Genomic DNA, 25,869 nt, shown 5'->3' with positions numbered 1-25,869 from the left:
GTAGTGAAACCCCACCTGGCTGTAACCTGTGAACTGTGTTTGGTACGGTCACAGATCCTTGAAGGTGTATTTGGGCCTTTTGTGTCTGTGCAGCCAAGGATGGCAGCTCCTGAAAAGGATGCTGAGCTTGATGTGCTGTGTCTGAGAGTGTGGAGGGGTGTGTTAGGCTGACATGGTGAATCAAAACAAAACCCGTGGGCTCTGACACACAAGGCACAAGTGCTGAGAGCGGCTTTGCTCCTGGAGCCAGTGGGTGGCAGGGGTGGTTGATAGGTCAGGGTGCATCTAACCCACTAACCCCTTCCAGCAGTGTCCCTGGATGTGATCTACCTTCACTGGCTCTGCTCAGTGCTGAATTGTCACAGCTTGAGGCTGTGACCTCTCCACTGCGTTAAGAACAGACATTTGTAAGATAGACTCCTGGGCCTGAAGATGGTTTCTTGCAAGTACTGGCTAATTGTACATGTCCATGGTTTTCTCTTGCTCTTTCCTTACTCCTCCCTCACGAACTCAGCTCCTCCACTGGGGCTGTGGGTACAGATGTAGGGCTTGTGACTGCTCTGCTCATCCCAATCTGATGGTTCATACCCTTCTTGCCTTTGTGGTTTGTAAAAGGGGTTTTTGGTTTATTGGGGTTTTGTTTTGGTTTTTTTTTTAATTGTTGCTCAACACAACTACTGTGATTTCATGTCCATTGCAAACAGGTACTTGTAGAAGCAACTTGAAAAAAAAAATGTAAAAACTAATCAATAAAGAAACTTAAATCTGTTCGGCTTTCTTTGTCTAATTAGCAAAGCTGGATCAGACCTCATCAGGTTGAGGGCGAGGTGAGCCGTGCCTCTTGCAGTTTTTTGCTACTCCAGAGCGCTGTGAGCTCTGCGCAGGGCAGAGCGGTGTCTGCAGCGGTGCCCGGGGCGCTCCTGCTGCCCGCCCCTCCTGTCAATCACCCGCGGCTCCGCCTCCCGACTCTTCTGATTGGTTGTGCCGCGCTCGCCCCGCCCCTCCCCTACCTGTTCCTTTAAACCGCGCCGAGCGCCGCCTCCAGCTCGCCTCCGCTGCTTAATTCGCGCCTCCGCGCCCTCCTATTGGTCGGGAGGGGCGTCGGTCACGGCTCGTGACGCGCCGCGCGCCGTGACGTACCCCCCCACCCAGGAAGCTCCGCCCATTTATTCTCAACTCGGCTCTGGAGGGGAAAAACAATTTCAAGATGGCGGCGGCGCGGACAACAATGGGGGGCCGGGGGTCCGGGCCGGCCCGCGCCTGAGGGCGGCGGCGGAGGGAGCGCGGCGAGCTCCGCCGGGCCTCTCGGGGCGGGCAGGGCTGAGGGAGAGCAGGGCAGCGGAGCGGCGCCGGGCTCGGGGCAGAAGGAGGAAGTGGGGCGGGGGGGAGAGGAGCGGGCGCCGGGCCGGGTGGTGGAAAGACCCGGGGCGATCCCGGCGGGGAGCGCAGGTAAGGCCGGCGGGAGGGGCGGCGGAGGCCCCGCCATGGCGGGCGCCGGAGCGAGCAGCCGGTAGAGCGGCGGCGGCCGCCCCTTCGCCGTCCGGCCCATGGTGCTGCCCCCCTGCCCCATGGCGGAGTTCGTGGTGCCGCGGCACAGCGCGGTGATGGAGCGGCTCCGCCGGCGCATCGAGCTCTGCCGGCGGCACCACAGCGCCTGCGAATCCCGCTACCAGGCCGTGTCTCCGGAGCGGCTGGAGCTAGAGCGCCAGCAAACCTTCGCCCTACACCAGCGCTGCCTGCAGGCCAAGGCCAAGCGGGCCGGCAAACACCGGCAGCCGCCCCCGGCGCCGCCGCCGCCCGCGCCCCCTCCGCCCGTCGCCGCCGCGGGGAGCGCCGAGAGGAGCGGAGCCAACGGGCTGGACGGCGAGGCGGCGAGCGGAGAGCAGCAGCACGGCCGCAGCAGCGCCCTGATCGCGGTAAGCGCCGCCCGGGGCCGGGTGCTGGGGCCGGGGAGGGAGCGGCGGTCGTGCCCGGCTGGCACCGGCACCTCTCGTCTGGAGCTGGACGGGGGAAGGAAAACAGGCTGTCGCGGCTGGTGTGGGGGCCTGCGGTGCGAGGGCTGGGCTTGGGGCTGCTTTGCAGAGTACCCTGTCTGCTGAGTTACAGCTTCGCAGGCGATATGGGCTGTTTTGTTTTCGCTCGTCACCTCTGCACGCTGGAAGAGTACATAAAAACTGCGGCATGGTGGGGTAGGGATAGTGGCAGGATTTCTGTGATGCTTAAATCATTCAGAGTATTTTGTGAATCATATTTCTGGCTAATTCACCTAAAATACCCCTGCAGAAACTGTCAGAAGGACATTAATACTGCCATGCCTTTAGATTTTTATTTGTTTGGCTAAGTCTTTAATTTGGGGTGTTAGGGTTTTGTGGAGTTATTTGATAAGAATATGCTTATTACTGGGGGGGAGTTTTAAGACAATGAGTCTGTTAGTTCTGGTACATATTGGAAAGAATTTCAGTGGAAAGGCAGCTGCTTGTTTGCCACTCACTCTAGTGGGTGTGAACACTATGAGAATCCCACTCCACCCATTAAAAACTGGCTTAGCTCAAAATCTTAATGTTTCTCTGGCTTCTCTAGCATTTCTGGTTGTCGGGACATATTCACATGGCCCTGTTTGTATATCAAGATAGCTATTGCTTAACTTATTCTGGGCCCTTTAAATATACTGCCATGTGCTAATGTGTCAGTAATGTAGGTTAGTAGGATAACCTCTTAAAGGCTGCCTATCCTAATACCTGTCTGCCTTAAAACCAGGTATTTTTAAATGGTGGCCTGCATGAAAATGATTCAGTACTACTCTGAGTGCCTTTAAAAGGGAACACTGGATTAAACTGAGATATTTCCAGATTAATATATAGAATAAATAATATTTTTAGGGTGCTCTGTATATTTGATTGGATTAGAAAGGAAGCAGGATATACTTCTCTCTGTCTTGGACCTATTTTTAAAATAGAATCTTGATAGAGCTTATTGTATACTTGAGTGTCCAGGACATAATGTGAAATATTGAAACACAGGGTTTATCAATGTCATCTTTACTGTGACCAGCACTAGGCAGCCTGGGTGCAGTCTGTAGTATTTACAAGATGAACTGAAAGTGTTACTTACTTGAATTGTTTCTGTTTTTGTTAATACACCTATGAGACTCGAGGACTTGCTGACTCTTAAGAAGACTGAGGTCCTTGTGATACAATTAGAGCACTTCAGAGGACTGCTACAGAAGGGTACTTGAGGAAGAGAGGAAACCTTGTGCATTCCTGAAACTGATTCTACAGAATTTTACAGTTAGCTGTTGTTTAGCAGACTGATCTTGAACGTAAACTTGTGTAAAAACAAAAATTGCTCAAACTTGTTTTTTTATTATCTAAAATCTTGGTGGGGGTTCTGTTTATTTCCTGCTGGGTTCTTGGGCTTTTTGCATATGGAGTTCTACCCCATAATAATGTGCATTTTAATTACACTCAGGGCTTTTTAGCATGTCAAATCCTGTTGTTTAAACTGCCACCACACGACTTCATATTGATCTTCTAAAAGAAAGATGTCTAATTCATTGGTGTTGTTTCTCTTAAATCACTTTGGATGTGGATTTGATCTAATTAGCATCCATTATAATGAGAGCTCTCAACAGCAGCAGGTTCTGAAGTGCACTGCACATCTGGGGAAGCCCTTGTACAGGAAGCTGCTGCCAGTGGCCAATTTACACAACAGAAGAGGGCTTTAGTGTATGAATGACTCTTCCTCTGCTGGCCTGCTGTTTCTTTCCTGGGATCCATGACTGTGAGCTTAATTGCAGCTGCTGATTCATCACCTCGTTACTGGGGTATAGAATTGGTTTGCTTAGTAATTCAAGTCTTGGAAAAAAACACAACAACAACAACACCTCTGCTGCTAATTTAATTCCTCTGGCCCAGAAGGTCCCTCTCTAGGTTGGTACTTTACCTCTGCCCGTCATGTTGGCCATTGTAAAGACCAAGCATGTACTTTGACTGGGGAAGACGTGGGCTTGATTTCCAGTGTTCAGTAAAGTTTGGATGAACACCAGAATTATCTTTTAAAACATCCTGGACACATTCCTTTCCAAAGAATGCTGCTAGCTCAGTGCAGCATGCATTATATCAGCAGTTGCTGCTGTAACAGTCCAGATTTTTCTGTGAAGCTGCCTATGAATCTGCTCTTGGAAATCAGTACTCTATGTTGACCATTAATGAAGCATTTATTTTGGTCCCTGAAGGAGAGAGCAGTTCATGTAATGGTGAAGGCTTTTCTGAGGTCTTGTAGTAGTAGGACGTGAAGCTGCCTTGCCCCAAGTCTTGACAGTGTGGGCACTGTCAGGTGCTGTGCTGCAGAACACCTTCTGTAAATCCACACTGGTCACAGGGAACAGGGTTGGCACCACCACTTCCTCCTTGTGTCTCCTATAATTTGTTATGTGGACAAAATCAGATATTTTCTCTTCCATTAGTCTTTTCATCCTGAAGTTGGATGGATCTTGCTTACAGAAACTGAGAATACAGTATTGATATAGAAATACCTTGTATTATTTGTGCATCATGTAGACCTGTCCTTCATTTGAAGAAAATGTTGAAAAACCTTCTAGCTTCCTATTTCTAAAAAACTTCCAGATCACTGTTTAATGGGAAATCCAAATGTTGATGTCTGCTTCCCACTTCTGTTGTTTAACATGACATTATTAAGGCTGTGTTCAAAGTAGAAGATGCTTGATGTTTGGATAATACATTTGCTGTGTTAATCTTACCTTTTTGAGAAATGAGGAAGTTGGGAAGATATGGGGCTTATCTCCTAGAAGATTTTTTTCTCTGCCAGGTTCTGATACATGAAAGTTCATCCAATAATGCTGTTTAAATTCTCTGCAAGAGAAAGGTTGGCTTCCTTACATTTCTGTGATAGACTATGAGGCAGTGTATGGCTGAGCTGAGCAGAAGGTGTTTCATTGACATGTGAATGAGGAGAATGGCAAGATCTGGATTTTCACCTCCACTCCTTGTTTTATGATGTGGTGTCTTGGAAGGAGAGCTGCTCCCTGTTTCTTGCTGGGTTTTTTCCCCCACCTGAGAGCAGTTGTTGTGCAGAGAGCTTGCTTTGTCTAGGACTGCCACAAAACCACAAACAGTATTTCTGGAATGAGCACAGAAGGTCTAGTCAGTGGCCCGTCTTGAGAATGGTTTGTGTTAAAGCTGAAGAGCAGCATTTATTTGGGAGTGATAGATGTTTTACATTAATATTAGTTAAATACTAAATTAAGCAAAGGCACCAAGTAGAGGGTTTTAAACTAAATTTAAGTCCAAGGACAGCAATGCAGTGTTTCTTCACTGAAACACTTAAAGTAATAAATTAAAAGGAGTAGACTGTCCATAGTGTACTGACAAGTGTTAATGATGTTCCTCTAACAAAGCTCAGGCTGGTACTCTAGCAGTTCAGAAGATCTCATTTTTCTGTAAGCTGTGGTATGAGTGTGTTAAATTGTGAAATTATGTTTTACCACAAAAATAGCAAATTATTTACATGTTATTTATATATAGCTATGGCAAAGTGTAGTCTTGCCACCATTGTTTGTTTTCGCTGACAAGTCTGATAGTTTGTTGCCCAACAACTCAGACAGGTTTTTCTTTGTCTCCTTTTAATTCTCTGTGAGGTATTGTTTTATGTTTGAAACATTTCCCTTACTAGATTAGTTAGATATGCAGTGATGCTTCCTAAGTTGTAAGGATCTGGGAGTGACAGAGCTGCTGCTGCTGTTTAAGTTCAAGTGAGGTGGAGGATCCAGCACTGCAGCTGAAGGCACAGGAGTTTTTTTGATTCAGCAGAACAATTCCTGTAGCAGAAGCTGCCCCTTGTGACTAATGCAGGCTTGGGATATTTATAGACATGCCTATCCACAGCCCTTCTTCACTCCAGCAGGCAGTCACCCAAATACAAAAGTCTGCTGGAATTAAAGTAAAAATTAAAATGAGTCCAGCAGTTTAGTTCTGACAGCACGGTGGAATGCAGGAGCATGTTGGGTAATAAAATGCTTTCCTTGCAGGGGGATTGCAACTTTGGAAGGTGAGGGTAGATGCACAGTAAAGGGGAAGATCTTACTATGGTGTGTAGTCAAAATGTTGTGTTTTCTATCCAAAATTCATACACTACAATGTCTGGTATTTGCACTGTTATTCCAGCTTAAGGAGTTGTCATCTTTGTTGCTGCTGTTCTTGGCGAGACAGGAGAGGAGAATCAATGTCTGTAGAGCACCTCCTGTGAACTCTGGTACATTGGAGCTTTATCTGTGCTGCAATACCGCCACTTCTATGGCAGAAAAATGGATGTTTTCTGATTTGGCTTCCCCTTCTGGGTGAGAATGCTAGGAGCCATATTGGAGCTAGGCTTTTATTATGCTTATAGTCTAATATAGCATTTCTTCTTTTAAAATATCCAGCATTATGTTTCTCTTGCTGGTATATCAGGGCAAATGCTTGTAGACTTAATTCAGACATTGAAATGGTAAACTAATTTGAAATAAAATACAAAAAAATAAAGCTCTATTGAATCCTGTAAGAATATTTAAATCTCTATTATAGATGCTTTAAAAAGCTAAATAAGAACATTATACAGAGCCTTAAAGGCACAGTATGAGTACTGGGTTTTTGAGAATTTTCTGCCATGCTCACAAGGTGGTTTGTTGGGTTTTTTTTAATGAAACCTGCATACAGTTTGTGTTTTTATACATATGTATGTATTTACCATCTTCTCAGGACTCAAAATATAGCAGAGTACTGGATTTTTGCAAAAGGACTTTAGCTGACTGTCCTCAGTTTAGCTGTTCTTCATGGTAAAAGGTTTCTTGCTTTCAGGCAAACAGTGTGAGCTAATTTTCATGCCTGTTAAGTTCTAACACATTAAAATGTCATTGGTTTCAGATGATTATCTAAATCTAGTTTCAGGTATTAAGTCCACACCAAAATAGCCAACACCAAACAAACAAATCCGAACAAAAAACCCAATTAAACTAATAAGAACAACTTTGTACCACTGTTTTGATCAGTGATTCATGCTCCTTCCCACCAAAGCAGTAAGCGAGCACTGGCCTCTGAAGTTTTGAACTCTGCCAGTGCTAACAGACAAGCAATAGATTGTTTTCAAGCTTTTCTGGCTTCTTGTTTGGCTTCTGTAGTAGTTTTTGGACAGCTTTTATGAAGTCAGTCAATTTGCCCTTGCAGTGAGACCACAGTAGGGCTGAGCATCATTGTGGTAAAACTGGTGGGTTTAAGACAGAGATTGAATATCTCAAAATGCTTTGTGTGCTCTCCATTTTCTGCTGGAAGCTTTGTCATTTGCCTGGGCATGCATCCATCTCTGGCATTGCAGCCTGAGTCCTTGTCAGCGTGAGTTACAGGGCCAGAGGCTGCTGTGCTGGACACCTTTTGTTGTCATGGATGGCACCTGGGTTTTGTCAGCTTGTGTTCTGTGCATGAGGAATGCACAGTTGGGCATGTGTGCTCCTGCCAAGGAAGTGTTTATGACCACATTGAGGACTGTGTGTTCTGCTCACGTGAATAAAATGCGGCTCAGGTGATGTGATGTGGAGGAGGTACAGCCTGTGGCCCCTTCAGTGGCTCTTTGACAAATTCTCTGTTGTGTCCTGGGCCAAAGGACTGAAGCCAGCTCACATCCTCTGCCTTGCACTTGTTCCTATATTGGTATAAATACTTCAGATAAATGGTTTTGGGATGATATTTTTAGGCATAGCTAGATAGCAGTGATCTCAGAAGTTCATCTTTTGTTGAAAAATTGAATAGGCTGAGAAAATGAGAAGACACTTCTGTATCTGATCTTGTTACAGTGGAAATGATTGGCTCGGTGTTACAAATAAAGTTGATTGATTCTGCTAAGGAGACCATGGACAGCGTACTGGAGGAACTCTGTGCCTTACAGGATAGTAATGCAAGAAAATTAAAGCTGAAGGGGTTGTCTTAGTGAGTAGCAAGCTATGCTTTACTTCATCCTTGTCTTGGTTGGTTTTTTCCCTGAGTTTTGGCAGAAGAGAACAGGTTTTTCTTGCCTTGAGAACTCTCTTGGAGAAGCTTGATATGTAGATAGCTTGCAGTCTGACTTGTATCTCACATGCAGCTTGTTATTTTCCCCCTCAGACCAGATTATTTGGAGAGACACAGACAAACTGTGGAGGAACTTAATCCCCTTTTTTGCCAAAGGAATACAGTTTTAGGTGAAAGGAGGATTTTGTCTCGAGCAACTTACAGTCAAAATGTCTCCAAGGATCAGATATCTGAGTGTTATGACTGTTAAAACCCATAGAGATATGAGAGTTCCTGTGCTGCATATTAGGGGTCTATATCTTTTTCTAGACTGCAGTGAGTGTAGCTCACAAAAAAAAAAAGTTCTTATTTTGATATAAGTTTCAGGGAGTGGGTTTTTTCCCTAACTTTGGAATTAAGGAGGATCCATTCCCAAACTTTGAGTAATTTGACTCATCATATAACCTTGGGCAAGTTACTCATCCACCTTGAGCTTCGGTTTTCCCAGTGGGAGTATGAAGTAAACAATGGGAAATGCTGAAAGCCAAATGTTGTGATGGGGTTGAGCTTTTCTGCTTTCTGATGTTTTACCTTTTTACAAAAAAGTAAATTTCTGTTATTCTTTCAAGTTGGTATTTGAAAAATTCACTAGAGACCTGCTACTCCAAGCTGAAGACCTGATGTTCAGATTAAGAGATTTCAAGTTCCAGCCTCCTCTCCAAATGTACACCTCACCTCACCCTATTCAGTCTTCTGCTGATCTTGCTACTCTGCTACTATTTCCATGAGCTATCTAGAAGAGCACAGTCTCCAGGGAAGCTGGTGTCTGTCTCTCAGATAAAAATAAGGTTTTGCTGTTACCTATGCAAGCATTAAAAAAATAGTGGGTTTTTTTTTAGCTATTACCTCTGCAGGAATTAAACAGATGGTGGTCTGGAGTTTCATTCCCCCCAGAGATCAGCTCACTGTAGACAGTTCAAAAAAAAAGAAATAGAAACAATTAACTGTGAACCAGTCCTTCTGTCTGTAAATCAAAGAATGCTGTTGCTCAGGCAAGTGTGTAAAATTCTTCTGATAATTTATGCTGGCCCTACATACAGCCTCTTGCTTGAATGATGATATCTTGAGGTTTCCTGTTTTTCCTTGGATGAGAGTTTTCCCCAGAGGTTAGTGGACTGCCTTGTGAAGACTGCAGGTAATATGAAAAGAACCATACTTGTCTTGAGGTTTGTTTAATGAGCTGCTTCCTGCCATCTGAGAGGGCTGTTGTTCAGTGACCCCACACCTCAGATGGGTGGCTCTTGGTGGGGATTCCTGTCGGGTGTCCTGCTGAGATGTACCAGGGTGTCTCACCGAGGTCAGGAGCTGATGGCAGTTCCCTCTTCAAGCTCCTTATGCTGTTGGAGCAGTGTCTCTGCCCCGCAGGTTTGTCTGCGTTGGTGGAGCGTTCCAGCACCAACAAAGCTCAGAATTTTTACAGAATGCACCTGAGGGAAGGAAAAGTTTATAGTCACCTTTGATGTGTGCAAAAATTCTGTTTTCAAATGCTTTTGAGGTCAATAGAAAGAACTTTATATTTGCAAGAATGCTGGCAGGAAGAAGAAGTTGAACAAAGGCTCTCTGGCTGTGAGGCTGCTGCTGTAGCTGCTGGTCGCTTCTAGGTGGCACCACGAGAAAGAGAATCTGTGCCTTTGCCATCTGTGAGAAGCCAACTGGGGAGCTGCTTGGGGCTCTGCTGGTCAGAGCAGCTGCAAATACTTCAGGAGAAAGGAGAAAAGGAATGAGCTTGCTCTGCTGTGATAGAACTGGCTGAACTCTGAATTGCATTTTCTACAAGTGTGAAGCTGTGGTCGCTAAGTGACAAATTGGTTTTGCTTCAGTGCCAAAAGTGTGATTGTATACAAAATTTATATACATAGTTTTTCTCTAAAAGTTATTATCACAAGAGAATTACTTGTTTTTTCTAAATATTTAAATGTGAGACTGCTTTATAAATATTTAAAAATGAGAATTTTATCAAACAACTTCATGGAACAATTATACTGTGTGTGTACATAGATAAATACAGGTTTTTATTCTCATGTAAAATTTGATTCTTAACATTCTTTAAAATTTTTCTCATTTTTAATAGGAAAAATCACAACATATTCCAGTTCACAGCCATTTTTCAACTTTTTGTTGTTGTCAGAGTGTATGGCAGCTTTTAGCTTCATGTGAAGGAGGGGGTCTCTGTTTGAAGTAGTACATGTTTTTTGAAAAATTTCCCTAAGAGACTGTAGTGAGGAAGTAATCTCATGTGCTGACTTGTAAGACAAAATGTTACCAAAACAAAGGTGCAGTCTTTGATTTTTTTTCTGAAATGTTTTATTCAGAGCAAGACAATGTTCTGGTAAGAAATGAAAAGTCCAGATCTGTGTAGCATGGTACTACACAACTAAAATATTCATTTTCTTTTTCAGCAGCTCCATGAGACTGTGAAAAGAAAGCTTGATAGTGCTGCTTCCCCTCAGAATGGAGACCAGCAGAATGGCTATGGTGATGTGTTTTCTGTGTCCAAGAAACTGCGTCGTGAGGATGGTTTGGGAGTGAGTGGTTCTTCCAATGGAATGCCCCCTGTGTCTCCACTCCATCATCTTGACAAGAAATCTGCTACTGGTGATACCTTACAACTTAATGGGAAGCATCCAATGGGGCTTGATGGCATCAGCAAGAAGTGTCTTCCAGATTCCAGCCTGCAGTTGAATGGAGGTGGTGATGCTGATGATTCATTTCCTTTGAGTTTGAACAAAGAGCTGAAGCAGGAGCCTGTAGATGAGCTTCCCTGTATGAATCCTGTAGCAGGGGGTTCTATATCTCAGAATAACCTGATGCCTGATCTTAATCTAAATGAGCAAGAATGGAAGGAACTTATTGAGGAGCTCAATAGATCAGTGCCCGATGAAGATATGAAGGATCTCTTTAATGACGACTTTGAAGACAAAAAAGATGCAGATTCTTCTAATTCAGCTGCACAGACTCCATTGCCACAAGATATTAACATAAAGACTGAGTTTTCCCCAGCACCCTTTGAACAAGAACAGCTGGGATCTACCCAGGTTAGATCCACTTCTTCAGGTTCAGCATTTATTGGCGCTGCTTCTGTACCTGTAAGTGCCGCTTCTACAACGGTTGGTAGTTCTCAGGCTATGTTCCAGTCTTCCAGTCAGTCAATGACTGAAAATCCTAATCAGCCCATGATGCAGGCATCAAACCACTCTCAGAACGTCCAGAGGCCTGTGTTGTTACCTGGGAAGTGTGCAGGAAGTGCCAAAGAAATGTCTTCTGCTCATCAACTTCAGCAGATTGCTGCCAAGCAGAAGAGAGATCAGATGCTGCAGACCCAGCAACAAGCTTCTCAGGTCCACCAAACAAATCAGATGTCGACGTGGCAACAGTCTGGGTCTTCCCATAGTCCACTGGCTGTCCCATATACCATGGAAAATCCTACTAGCCCATCGGTTTATCAGCCAGACTTCAACAGTCAGAAACTCATGATGCCTAATTTGGGAAATAAAAGCTCACCGAGAGCTGGAGGCAATTATCACGTGAACATTTTGGGTCATCAGCAAAACAGCTTGAACCAGAACCCTGTGAATAGTCAAGGCTCTATACTAGACTATGGGAACACCAAACCTCTTTCCCATTACAAAGCAGAGTGTGAGCAGGGGGTGGCAGTGCCTGGGCAGAACAAGACACCCATGCTGGCATACATCCAGCAGCGCCAGCAGCCACCACTGTCCCATGTAGGTGATGACCAAAATGGGATGATCCTGCTGAAACCCAAGTCTGGAAACATTGCCTACCGGCTGCCACATGGTCAGGTGAATGTCCTGAATTACCTTTGCTCAGTAGCAGATTTAAGGTTGTTGGGTAGGTAAGGCTGGAGTGCAGATTCCTTGGTATAGTTTCAAATGTTTTCATTGATTTTAAAGGGAAAAATCTTACATACAAGAATCTTAAACAATAATCATGAGGTTTTTTCCACTGGGGACAGTTTTTAATACAGGGTTCTAGGTCATGTAACATGTGATTTCCAGCTTAATATACTTTGTGGGCAACAAATTATGTCGTGCTTCACAGAAGCTTCTACTTACACAGATAAATAGATGCTTTGTAAACTTTTGACTAAAATAACTCGTATAAAACTGTAGTGTTACACAGTGTTCTCAAAGAAGCTTTGATTTCTTTACCTTGTTTTTAGTCCCAACTTGTGTCAGAGTTGGCTTACTATTAAAAGACCTACTTTTGCAGAGAGGTGGAAGTGGGGGCTGCATTCCTGATTTCTTGGGTGTTCCATGGAGCCTTTCAGTTCTATGGATTTTTATTGGTTAAGTCTCTGGGCATTGGGGAAGCATGGCTTAGGAGAGAAATATATCATTAAGAATGAATAATGGTAACGTTTGTTTGCTTGAAGCATATGCTTCAGGTTTTCCTGTAGCAGAAAATTCCAGATGCTGTTCCTTTGCCTTGTATAGAACTGTTACGTACAGGTATGCTGCAGGTGAAAATTTCTGTAGTGGGTGGAACTGTAGACTCATTGGGATTCTGTAACATGTACCTGCAATGTATGTATAAGAGGGCTTGTTGAAAAAAAAGGTATTTGTTACAAAGATTAAAGTTCCTCCACCAAAAGCTGTTCGAGATCCAACTCTAGTCATGTTCCCTCAACAAAACAGAAAACCTGTGAAAAAGCTCTGATTAGTCTGTGGTAAAGACCACACCGGTGTATAAATAGAAATATGAGATCAATGTGTGCTTCATAAAAAAATGAAAGTCTTTGAAAGCTGGTAGAAATAACAGTCTAACAGCATTTTGATGGAAGAAGAAGGGTAGAAACGATTGTGTGTTGCATCTCTCCCACTGAAAAACATGAGGGTGACCACATCTACACTGCCACACTTACACTGAACTAACAGAAATACTGATGAAAGCTTTGGGAGAATTTCTCAAAAGCTTGCACACAGAACAACTTTGCACAGCATTCCTTGTATTTGGCTCATGATTCCTTATGAAACTGCAAAGTGAGAACCAACAGCCGAACCCATTAGCTGAATGTTTAACTTGAATATAACATTTGTTTGTTTAATTAGAGATGAGGCTGAACTGTGCTTTAAAATTATGAAAACCGTCAAATTTCAAAGGCATTTGCTGGTACTAAGAGGGCAGTATCAGATCTTGAATGATAATTGTTCCATGTTATGTTCGCTTATCCCAAGTTCCAGTCTCATAAAAATGCCAAAAATTGCAGATTCAAGAAAAACTAATAACATCAGATTTATCTCTAGTAGTGTTCTTGTCTGTGGTGTATGGTGATGGTTGGATTGCTGGAAAAATACCTTAAGACCCATTTTGACCAGTGGAAGCCTTCTCCTCTTCACCTGTAAATAGTAAACTCTCTGATATTAAAAAAAAGCAACTTTAGGATGGGAGACATAAACACCTGCAGAATTAAATGTTGACAGAACAGGCAGGATTTAAATAAATGCTTTGAATAATGAAAATAAAACATGTAGTGTTTGAAAAACTGCTACCAAAGTATACTGAATCTGGGGTATTTGAAGTACAGTTTGTAGCTGCCTGAAAAAAGCACAAGAGCTATGCTCACCTGTTTGAGCTGACAATTGGGAAGTACTTTGAGACTGAAGTTAAACCCTGTATTCCTAAACGTTGTGGAGCTTCTGACCCTGACTCCAAACAAGCAGTTCTGTGTCCGGCACTGTATAGATGGGTGTTTGGCTGTCTTTAGTTAGCTGAACTTCTATAAGAAGCTTCACAGGTGAAGAAGTTACTGCATTTCTGTAACTTTTTTCATTTTTCTTATGTTCTGCAGGATCAGAGCCCTGCTCCTACTGTTGCTCGCGTTCCTGTTTCTGTCCCGGGCCCTGGGGTGGGTGCCCAGGCTTCAAATGTCTCCATGGCAGGTAACCACAACAACTCAGCTTATCAGCAGCAAGCAGCAGTGATGAAGCAGCACCAAATGCTGATGGACCAGCAGAAGCAGAGAGAGCAGCAGCAAAAGCACTTACTCATGGAGCAACAGAAGCAGCAATTCCTATTGGAGCAGAGGCAGCAGCATTTGCTGGCAGAGCAGGTGAGAGGGGCCAGCTTTTTTTATTTTATTTGTGCGTCTTTGCTTTGGTGCATGAACTAGCATTTGATGTTTTAGAATCAGAGAATAGTTTGATTGGGAAGGATGTTCAAAATCATCTCAGTTTCAACTCCTCTCCCTTGGGCAGGGACACCTTCCACTAGACCAGGCTGCTCCAAGCTCCATCCAACCATTTCCAGGGATGGGGCAGCCACAGCTTCTCTGGGCAATCTGTTCCAATGCCTCACCACACTCACAGTAAATGCTTTCTTCCTAATATCAAATCTGAACCTAACCTCCTCCAGATGGAGATCTTGGATTCCCCCTTGCTCTGTCACTTCATACCCTGTTGAGACACCTTCCCCCTCCAGCCTTTTTGGAAGCCCCCTTTAGGTTCTGAAAAGTGCTCTAAGGTCTCCCTGAATCAGCTGCTTTAAGAAAGGATGAAATGATACAGTCTCCTCTGAACTGAAAATGTATGAAAGCCCATTTTGTGGGGAAGGTTGTAGTAGAATATGCAGGATTGTGGAGCTATGGTTGTGCCAAGTCCTAGCCAATGGCTCTTATATCACGTAGAGACATTCTAATAAAATTCATATCTCAATAGAGGTGACAGAAAAACACCCTCAGTTTTGGAGCCAGAGTAGACAAAACATAGTAATGTGGTTGGCAGTGTATGAGTGTTGGTAAAGATATGTTTTTGATATTTGGGTTAAAACAATTTGGACTAAGGGAATACTGTGGGGGAATTACATTATTAAAGACTGAAAGAAAATGCTCAAATCATCAGTAAAATCGCATCTTCTCTATGAGTTATGTGATTTGTAAGCTTAGAATACTTTTTAGTAAATCAATCAGTCTTTGGTGGCTTGTATATTAATATCAAATGTCAAAGATGAGTAATCATTACTCTCCAAAGTGTTAACAAAACAGGTATTCTTTGAGAGCAGGTGGGGAGAAAGGAAATACGGGGTGTGATCTGCTTGGTCTTTTGCATGTCTGGTGGATGGTGATTGTTAGAGCTTTGTTAGAGCTCTTAGAGCTGTGGCCCAGTAGGTTTCCTTAGGACAACAATGGGCCTAACAGGTATCAGATCTCTCTGAACAGTGGGGAGGTGATAAGTAGCATATCACAAACACAGCACTGAAATATTTTTTTCCTATCTATTTGCTTGTGCTTTGCCAGCACACGTTGCTGCAGTAAATACCAGTATCATGAGTATACTTCATTCATGTCCTAGTTATGGTAACTACAACTAACTTCAGTAATTTCCATTTTTCTATAGTGTTACTGGGACTCTGGACCCAAATAATGAGTGGCTTTGCCTTGGAGCTGAACAGCTTTAGAGATACTGCATTTGCCACATTTATTTGCCTTGTGCTGCCTAGTCAAGCTAGGTCTTGTTAGCATTCCAATTTGGTATTTATTTCTTTGGATACTCATGATACTGGATGCAGTTTTACAAGAAGATTTCTGAATCTGCTGATGTCTACTTTGCAGGAGACTTGCAGTTTCAGGTAGCTCCAGTGCCATTCCCTGCCGCTATAAATTCGTCTTTTCACTTGGCATTCTGCATATTTTTTATTTTTTTTTCCCAAGCCAGGTTCTGCAGTTTTTGGTTTCTCTCAGAGCTGTGGCATCTCCTGTTGGCTTCCGTGGTCAGCCTCTTTCAGGTCTGACTGGTCCTGCAAGCAGCAGGTCCTCTTGTCAAGCAGCCTGCCCTCTTCATTCCTGTGCATGTCCCAACAGCTTCGCAGCTGGAGACATTTGGGAAGGGTGGTAGCAATGTGTATCTGCTGTTTGTTACATTGCACTGGTTGCTTCTGTAAAGGCTTCTGGCTTGTGTCTTTACCCCAATACTCTTGGAAGGGAATTTCTGTCCCCTGCTATGCTCTGTGTAACTTTATGGATAAGTAGGTAGTTGTGCATTGTATCACTTCTGGGTTATGTCAGAGTTTCAGTCTGACTGAAGGTATCTGAGGAAGAAGAGACTGAAATGCTGTGCCTGATACATTTCATACCTTAAAAGCAGCCAGTTGGCTGTTAACACTGTCAAAATCTGAGTCTACTGTCTACATCTACATTCCCCTCAAGACTTTAAATTTAATTTTCCTCCAAAGTTTCCTAATAGAAAATTTGTTTGGTTTATTTTTTCAAATGGTTTGATCATAAAATGGGTAAGGGCTGAATCTGCTTTTATTTTAAAGAGGCACAATTATTTTGTGTCATGAGTAGGGTTTGTTTCAGTTGATCAGTGTGCTAAGATTTGCTAAGAAAAGGATTTGAAACAGTGGTTGCAGAACTTGTATGACTTCTGTTATGGACTTAGTTCTGCAATTTTCCACAATCTTCCAGGAAAAGCAGTGATACATGAGAATATGGATTTGTACGTATCTTTTCATGTTTGCAGACAAGGACTAGAAAATATTTACATGTTCAATTTTTGATATTTCTGACTTGCACTTTTATTGCTTTCTAAAGAAGGGTCTAAAAATACATTGATTTGGAAATAAAGACCAAAGAAGTAAATGTGACTTTTTTTTTATTTTTTCTTTTGTAATACACTCACTTTTGCTCTTTTTGTACCTGTACATCTTTTTAGAGTGTTGCTAAAAATGCCTGTTGATTATGTTACTGATTAGGAGACTAACATCTCAGATTTTCAACCTTTGAAAGGCTTCAAACATGCACAGCAGTAGCTCTTACAGTGCATGCTGTTGTCTCTGAGATCCTGGTCTTGTCACTCATCAAATTAAACTGACTGTGTTTGAGCCTTGAGAACAAAGTCTGAAGTGACTTGTAGGGCTGCAGAAGCCCCTTTGATTACCAGGAGAAGTGTGCATAGAAGTATGCAGACAGCTTGTTTTTATCCAAGATAGCCCTTGGAAAAAGCTTGATCTGTTTTCAAATTATCTTGCATTGCACCTTTCTTAGGAGAAACAGCGGCAGCAGCAGGAGCAGCAGCTGCAGCGGCATCTGACACGGCCTCCTCCTCAGTACCAGGATCAACCACAGAATCCATACCAGCAACAGGTTGGACAGTTCACAGGTCAGTAAACATGGCAATTGAAATAATAGCAGAGAAAATACCAAGGAGTGAAAAACAAGGTGTCTTCAAATTTCCTGAATTGGATAGCTTTTAATTAATTTATTACACATCACTCTGCGTTAAAAGCTCTTGACCTATGCTCTGATTCAGGTGCAAATTAACAGCTTCCCTGGTTGCAGGTATCTGGGACAACTTAATCTTCTGACACTTAATGTTGTTTGGGAAATGAGTAAAATTATCAAGTATTTCATTGTTCTGCAGGCCTTTCTAATACTTCTGTTTCATTGTGCAGGTTGGAAATTCTCTCTATCTTTGATGTAATAAGATTAAGAGGGTTTTTTTCTGAAGTTTGACATCACTACTGCCTGTATCTATCACAGGCCCTCATTAAAGAAACATAAGTGGTGTATTATTTCTCTCATCTCTAGGATGAGTTTAAAAGTCTCTTAACATTTTTGTCCCTGCTACCTTTAAAAGGGAATGCAGTTTGAATTCTCTTCATTACATGTTAAGTGTCCTGTGTGGGGTTTTCTGTATGAGAAGCAGCATAGTATGTCTGTAGTGTATTAATTCTGTTAAAAGGTGACATAACTGTTCAGCTGGAATAGCTTCAAAAATGTAGAAGAAGTAGGAAGCAATAAAAGCTCATCTTTTTCCTTAAAAGCTGTTACTTGATGGGGCATCAAGAATCCACTTGTCTTTCATAAACATAGGGTACAAGAAAATTTCCCTTAGTTTTGTTTTCTTGCTCTCCATGTTCCTGCAGAAATAAATAGTGAAGGGAGAAGATGCAAATGGAAATGCAATACCCTCAGCCTGACAGTGTTCATGCCTGTTGCAGTGTCAAGTGCAGCTACACCTGGGTTTTGTTACTTAACTGAAAAAACTCGATGCCAATATAAAAGGATTGTGTGCTAACACAGGGATCAGTGGCATCCTTCAGATATTGCACTGAAATATTTTTATCTTGCCACTTTTCTACAGAAAGATAGGCATACAACTGTTAGGAATAGAGTAGGTTTCAATAATTTTTTTAATAGTAATTTTATTACTATTAAAAATGTTTTTTCCTTGTAATGATGATTGTAACTATTTTTTGCATCTTAAATCCTGATATGTGTGCTGTCTCTTCACTGTAAATATTGTCACAGGAAGATTCTTCTCCCACACATCCATTCCCTCAACACTGATGTTTTTATGATGTACTTTGTTGATAATTAATTCCATATAATTTGAATTCTATTTGAATTTAGTATTTTTAAATTCTTTTTTATTAAAATACAATATTAGTAATAATGGAGAGCCAGTATTCCTCAGTATCATCAGATATGAAAAAATTCTTCAGCTTACTTTTGGTTTTGAAAGTAGATAAATTATTAGTGTAGGTAGGTTTCCCCTGGTTGACTGTAAGGAGTGTGTGGGGGGGGGGTGTTACATGCACTACACTTTGCAGGGCTTTTCTGCTTTTTTTGCTTCAAATGGGGGGCTGTTTCTTCTGCAAGAAGAAATTTTAAACTCAGAGTTTGCAATAACAAAGGACTGTATTTGGTTTGCTGAGAATACATTTTTCCAAATCACTTTGCTTGGCTATCAGCACTGCATATTAACATAGTGAATACTTCACTGTGGGAGTCCAAAAGATACTTGACCAAAAATTTCTGAATTAGATATTTCTATATTAGATAAATAGAAGATATTCGTGGAATTGGGAAAATGCAGAGCTAGCAACCCTACAGTTGTATAAGAGATGCAGTCTTGTTTTTGGAATGACTGACAGTGTGTGTATGTGTGCAGTAAGAGGGATTTTTTAACGGCTTAGTAAATTGTGCATGCACTTCAAAGTACATGTGTTTACCTTTGTTCACAAAGAAATAGCAGAGTCCTGCCTTTAAAGTCATAATTTTTTTTAAAATTAATGATGCTGAACTCTTAGAAGTGGTATTCAGATTTTTTTAGGACATTGGCACATCTGTGTTCGAGATCAAGGTGGAGGTGCTAACTGGAGCAACAGCTGATAGTCTGTAATTAAAAACTGCTGCTCTCTGTGTGTTACTTGCAGAGGTCAGTTTATACAACTGTAGCTGCACCTCTCTTCTGGGTTATTGTGCCTACAAGCCTGGCTTGGCTCAGGTTTGACTTGATGTATTTAATGTACAAAATATTTCTTTGTATTTCAGGGTCATCTTCAGCCATGCCCGGGGTCAGTAATTTAGGACAGTCCAGCTCTGGTAGTCCCCGGATGTTTGCTCAGAGCCAGAACATGATTCAGATGGGACCCGGGCACGCTCCTGTTGCTCCACTGCAGTCGGGCTCCAGCCAGCAGGAGCGGGGGGTGTCTCAGTACCCCAGCATGCAGAACATGCAGCGTGGGGGGCTGTACAACCTGGCACCTGGCATGACCCAGATGGTTCCCCAGCACACGACTGCGAGTGCCAATGGACAGACTCCGATGCAGAGACAGGGCAGCTTGGGCCAGGGCGCCGCCGTTCCTGCTGCCTACGGGCAGAACACCCTACCAAACTCAAGTATTTCTCAGCAGCACAATAAAGGTGCACTGAATCCAACCTTATCTAAACCACAGATGGCAAGAGTACCAGCTGCTATGGGGGCTCAAAATCCATCTTGGCAACACCAAGGTATCCCTAATATTAACAACCAGACACAAGCAAACAGTGGCTTAGGACCATTTACTGCCAACTCCTCTTTCCACATGCAGCAAACACATCTAAAGATGTCCAACCAGCAGTTTGCCCAGGGAATGCCTCAGGTAAGCCTAAGCACCAGCAGGCCCATGACCTCGATGAACGCTGCTGTCTCTGGGCAGATGCTGTCATCCTCTTTGGGAGCACAGCCGCGGACAAACCCACCCGCACAGCAGCAGGTACCCTCACAGCAAGTCTTGCCTGGCTTGAACCAGACTGTTCCAGACCTGAATGCTTTCAACCAGAACCCAAATCAGCAAATTCCCAACAGAGGAAGCCTGCACTGTAGCCAAGGGTACCCTGTGAGGACGACCAGTCAGGAGCTGCCTTTCGCCTACAGCAGCCAGTCAGGCAATAATGGACTTCAGAACTTAACTGGTGACACAGATCTGATAGACTCTTTGCTGAAAAACAGGACTTCAGAGGAGTGGATGAACGATTTGGATGAGTTGTTAGGAACTCATTAAAATGGGACCGGGGGTGGGGGTTCTACTTTTTTTAATTATTTCATGAGATATAAACAACTCTTGGACCAAAAAACCTGTGGCATTGAGGAGACTTGCAGGCATTAGAGGTAAATGGTTGGGAAAAAGACTGGAGCTGCTTCTCAATGAGTGTTGACACGTGGTCACAGCGCACCAAGCAGGTCTGCAGGAGGAGTGCGCTTTGTCTGCGGTCTCTGAGGAGTCACACACTTGAACAGGTCAAAAAATACTGTGTCCTAGCCAGCCTTCCAGAAATCTCACTTGCAGTGTTCTAAGACTAAATATTTTAATTATTTAAAAACAAAACAAAAATTCCACAGAAATAGTGCAGAAAGAATGCAAATAGTTGCACAAATTGTGTTTAGGGCTTAGTCTGCAGCTATTACTTGCAATAATTATTTGTTCATAGCTTGACATGCTGTTATAGTACTGTCCATCAAACTTCTGATTTTTGTTTGAGAAGAGGCTGTATGCACCTGAGTATGCTTGCAAAATGTTTGGAATTGTTTTTTTTCCCCATTGCTGAAGCATGTGCCTGTACTCTCAGTAAGCAAGTGATATTTCACAGTAAATATTTCTAGATGCTGGTAATAGATGAGAGAAAGTATTAAAACCTGGCCAGTTAGTCTAGATAGTCATCCTCATAGATTGTAGTCTTTTAAGCTGCAGTTTGCACTCTGTTGTAGAGAGGCACAGTTCTTGGCTTGTACCTTGCTGTGTTTAAAGGGGGAATTTCTTATGGGAGAACTTTTAAACTATAGTAGGTTTAACATGAATTGTAAAGCCATTTACTTTGCACCTGTTTCTTCATAACTTATTTCCAAAGGTAGTTGTATTTAAATGAAGGCTTTGCTTCATGACAGCTCATCTAGTTTTCTTTGTTGTAAAAAGTAAAACTAACCTTAGAGATCAGTTCATCCCCCTGAAGTTAGCGATGAGCACAAGACTTTGTCACTTCAGGATAAAAATGAGGAAAAAAGAATTTGGCTGGGAGGTGGAAAGTCCTTATTAGCAATAATAGCACAGGCAGCCTGGAAGAATGCTTGTATCAGGGTTGCTCCAATGTGGAAGTCTCCCCCTTAAATGCTTTGTTTTTTGAATACTGGCTTACAAGTTCGATAATCTTTCTATAGACTGGTGGATTTACTTTTTTAATATCCCTTGAAGCAGATGCTGTTCTTCAGCTCAGCCCAAGGAGACCTCTTATCCGTATGTTGGGGTTGGTCCCAGAAAGGACAGAAACCACAATGGGAACAGTCAATGTTCTAAAGTCCTTACTCTACCAAAAAAAAAAAAAAAAAATCCCTTATCCACCAACAAACCACCTTGCCTTAACATTTATTTTAAAATTAAAATAAAGTTGAAAGCTTTTGTTTTAAATGCACAAATACCTCTTCCCTTTCTAAATCCACTTTCTTGGAAAACTCCTCCAAACTTTATAACCAAACCCAGCATTGTGATTTAAAAGCAATTTCCTTCAACACAGACTGGCTTCTCCAGGAGTTTTCTGCATTGCAGAATTGTGAGAGGGTTTTTTTCCAGAGGGGGTGAAGGGAAGTGAAAGATATCATTGGTTTTGAAGAAGGAAAATATTTTACTGTATCTGCAGCTCCTTTATGAGACAATTTGCACTTTTGAAAACTGCTTTTTTAACACTAATACTTTAACCCTTTCCAAATATGCATGGAACATGGTTTATCCAGCACACTTAGCTAGTGTGGATGAATTCTGCTCTGTTGATCAGATTTGCTGTTTTATCATGTTGAACTGTTGATGAAAGATGTGCATTGATCAGTGGGTCCCACCTTTGAACATTGGATAAAACTTCACTGAGGCAGGCTTAATCCCTCATAGAGCTTTTGAAAAGATAACGTAAAGATTGTCTTTGGATGGGAAGATGAAGGTGTTGGTGACTTTGGTTGTTGACACTTCTGATATTTTCTAGAATAAGTAGTTGAGATGCAAATAACTGATGCTAGCTTTTCTCATACTGGCAATCTAAGAAAAGAGCTAATGAGCTTGGTTTACTATTAAGTTAAACCAAAAACTGGTCCAAGGTAAGTGTCATTAGAAGAGTATAGATATAAACTAGCAATGGCAGGGGAAGGAGTGTTTGTTGTTTTTTTTAATTTTAAGGGTTAACTTTGCACCAGTGTGCCTTCCCTTCCTGTCAGGGGTGCTTGGGACCTCAATTTCAAGTGACATCATTCCATGTCACTGTTTTTTTTCTCCCCCTTAAAAACACTTGACAGAAATAACAGGGTAGTAGGATTCAGCTTTTCTTTCTCCCTGTTTAGGTTGTGGTGAAATCTGCTCTGTTTTCCAGTAGATTTTGCACACAGACTTTGTTCTGAAGAAGTCAAAATACAATCCATCCAGTTGTGATTTCTTAATTGGAGGAAAAGAACATCTGCTGTTTGCATTGTTACTACCAAAAAGGCAATCCAGCAAAATGTCCAGGAAAACGCAGGTGTGCTCTTTCCTCCACTGTTTCTGGAAGCTAAGGTGGATATTGCTCTGCTTGACCAGAGGGTTTGTTCAGGAAGGTATCTGGGTTTGATGACAGGGCCTTTTCATGGTACTGTTGGAGTAAAATTAAGTGTGATTCTAGACAAATTGGCTTATAAAGCCCACTGGTGTCTGTGTGTGAACAGGATCCCAACAGCCCCTGCTCTGGCTTTGGTCCCTGTGCACAGAACGCAGTCGGAGCGTTGGGAACACGGGGCCACTGGAACAAGGGTGGAACAGTTCAATGGAAATGAAAATACGGTTTTGATGTACATGGGTACATGGGCAGGGCTGGGCTCTGCCCTGGGGCCCTGTAACATGTCACTGGCTGTGTCTGCACTCGGGCTTTCCATTTGCTGCAGCTTCAGAGCAATAAAACCAATCTCCCCTGAACTGAACCCAGCCGGCCGCCCATGGCTTTATTTATAAACTGCGGTTTTGGTTGGGCATGCAAGGTGAGAGTGTCACTGTGCAACATCCACTGCCTTCCAAAAACCACGATCCAATTGAAAAGGGTGCTCAAAATTTTGTTATACACATTTCCTTTGTGTAAATAAATGTTTACAATTTTATATTAAAGATTGAATAAGAGTTAGATCTTCTGACTGTATATTTTTTACTTTTTATAGATTTTAAAACTATAATTCTTTATATATGTGTTTGGGGGGGTATTATGGTAAGTTTTATGCTTGTAAATGGAGAACAGTTGAATTTGATGCTAACCTTTATGAATTTTTGTCATTGAAATGTATAAAGAGTCCATTAATCCCCTTATTCTTTTACTACAATTACTGGTGCACACCAAAAAGAAATCCTTCACTTCTGTTTTATCATTATAAAATAAATATTTTGCTAGTGTATTAAATATACATGGTGTGACTTTATACATTTGCGTGAGCTGAGCAGAGTTCAGCGTTGTCATTCCTAGTGAGATGGTTCCTTCCCTTCATCCCAGCACACAATTTTTTGCTTGGCCTATTACTAAGGCTCAAATTCTGCTGCTGTGTCTTACCAATTCTTATGGTTTCAGAAAGTCTATTTAAACAGGCCAGAACTGGATAAAGGGGCCTTAGAAAATGTAACTTTGAAAATTGGGCTTTATGCTACTCCCACTGCTTCCGGGCTTTTGTTTTTTTTCTGGAATGCATTGTAGACCTGAAGCTGGGAAATTCATCTGCAGAGGTGGTTGTTAGTAGTGAAAAAGATGTTAATAACTACCAAGACCTCACATGTGCAAAATTGTAGAGTTCCAAAATGTGCCAGTTCCCTCAGAATGCCAGCCTTTGGAGGTTCAAACTGATTTCCTCAAGACTTGTCTGATGCAGGCACATGGTGCACACAGGTCTCCAGCTGAGACGTGGGACATGTGCTGCAAGCAGGAGCTGATACTTGAGCAAGGAACAAAGCACTGGCAGCAGCGTGTGTGGAGGTCTTGGCTCAAGGCTGGTAAAGTCCCACAGCCACTGCCCAGCTTCAGACACTGATGGGTCGTTCTCCAGGCTTTGCAGTTGGTGTCATTGTGCAGTTGTGTTTGCAGCCCCAGCTCAGCCTCCGTGTTTCCTCACAGCAACCTGTGAGTGCCAGAGTGTATTTTTAGTGTATTCCTGCTCTACAAGTTTTGTTTTCTGTTTGGGGGACGTAGAGACCTGTAACTTTGGAAGATTATAAAGACACAAATGTAGCAATCAGTAGCAGTACCAGAATCAGTTGCTTTTAGCCGGTGTGGGACAGTGAAGTAACATTAATTTTTGCTTTATTGTCCCATTAAAAATGCTGTATTTTAGTTATTGTTGAATGAAACAGAAATTTTGCAAACCATCCCCCACTGAAATGATATCTGTGGTTTTCCAAAGATTTGAAGGAGTCAGTGGCAGCTTATCATGAACCTTTGCTCAGAAACGAATTTGATTTTTTTTTTTTTTTCCTTGATGTCAGTGTTTTTCCTGAGAGTAATGGAAATCTGTAATGGAAGTGTTTTCTCAAACCTGAATTGTTTGTTGAAATATATTTTAAGGTGACCCTGGTGACATTTCCTCTCTGACTTCTACATTGGACACTGCAGATGAAATCTTTGGTCACCAATAGGTTCAGTTAAGGTTAACGTTTAGGTTTTAGTTCTATTTAGTCTGAGTCTGCTGTACCTTGGAGAGTCAGAATTCACATCATGTGAGTGTTTTTTAGAGAAAGGGAGTGGTTTTGCAATTCTACGTGTGTGGCTATTTATAAAAAGTGTAACATTGGGTATTTGATGGATTAACTGAATTTTCAACTTGATGAGATGTCACAATGGGGTTTTGAAGCAATGAAAGCCAAACTAGAAAAAAAACTTGCTGTGTCCCTCTTGGGAGAAACTGTAGGTCTGGTACACACACAAATTCTTCAGTGAGGGTTTGTGTGTGTGACTGAGCAGAGAGAAATGCAGTGTCTCAGACACCAGCATTAAGAGAAAACCTTCTCTCTGATTTTAAAAATTTTGGCATCAGAGTAGTCATCCATATAAAGTTGCTCAAAAACATAAAGTAACTTTTTGAACTGATGCCAATTTTACTTTTGTGGAGTGGGGAGATAAGTTATTCAAGGCTAAAACACTGCTGGTTTTCAAATTTTACATATTACAATTAAAACTCTGATGTCAGTTTAACATTTATCAGGGTCTCTATGTTTCTACATCCTCTGCTGCCTTCAGAACTGAGAACTTGTGTTTTGTTTTGTTATCCAGGGAAAGGTTTGTACTGCTTAAAAACTTAAGAAAACTACTAAGGGTGAGCGAGTGCTAGAAAAGAACTGTACTGCTTTGATAAACTGAAGGGTAGTAATTAGTAGGATAAAGTATCTGAATGTTCTGTTAAATCACAAAATCTGGTAACAAAATTAAGTTATTCCAGCTGGAGTGTATCAGATCTTTCATGTGGTCAACTCCACTACTTGAAATAAGAGCTGAAGGTCAAGTCATTAATTTGTA

At 42.2% G+C, this 25,869-nt stretch overlaps 1 protein-coding gene across 2 annotated transcripts; it reads left to right on the top strand.

Moving 5' to 3' along the window:
* The first annotated feature begins 1,426 nt into the window (after nt 1–1,426).
* MAML1 (mastermind like transcriptional coactivator 1) lies at nt 1,427–23,772 on the top strand. Of its 2 annotated transcripts, none has more exons than XM_086852204.1 (5): nt 1,427–1,916; nt 10,499–11,896; nt 13,906–14,166; nt 17,098–17,212; nt 19,390–23,772. In XM_086852204.1, the coding sequence occupies exons 1-5, from the start codon at nt 1,548–1,550 to the stop codon at nt 20,379–20,381; spliced, it is 3,135 nt and encodes a 1,044-aa protein (XP_086708330.1). In that variant the 5' UTR covers nt 1,427–1,547; the 3' UTR covers nt 20,382–23,772. The 2 variants fall into 2 exon arrangements, with proteins under 2 accessions (XP_086708330.1, XP_023791742.2); XM_023935974.2 differs by having other exon boundaries at nt 10,496–11,896.
* The last annotated feature ends 2,097 nt before the right edge of the window (nt 23,773–25,869 follow it).

Source organism: Cyanistes caeruleus, chromosome 15 (genome assembly GCF_971803275.1).
Source record: "Cyanistes caeruleus chromosome 15, bCyaCae1.hap1.1, whole genome shotgun sequence".
Lineage (NCBI taxonomy): Eukaryota > Metazoa > Chordata > Aves > Passeriformes > Paridae > Cyanistes > Cyanistes caeruleus.
The sequence above is the reverse complement of the archived record's forward strand: the minus strand, read 5'-3'. Positions and strand labels throughout refer to the sequence as shown.

Excerpts from the sequence above, each read along its gene's own strand:
- MAML1 (XM_023935974.2), top strand. The coding sequence starts at position 1,548 with ATGGTGCTGCCCCCCTGCCCCATGGCGGAGTTCGTGGTGCCGCGGCAC. Across the intron at positions 1,917-10,495 it reads GCAGCAGCGCCCTGATCGCG|CAGCTCCATGAGACTGTGAA; the intron begins GTAAGCGCCGCC and ends TTTCTTTTTCAG. Across the intron at positions 17,213-19,389 it reads ACAGGTTGGACAGTTCACAG|GGTCATCTTCAGCCATGCCC; the intron begins GTCAGTAAACAT and ends TTTGTATTTCAG.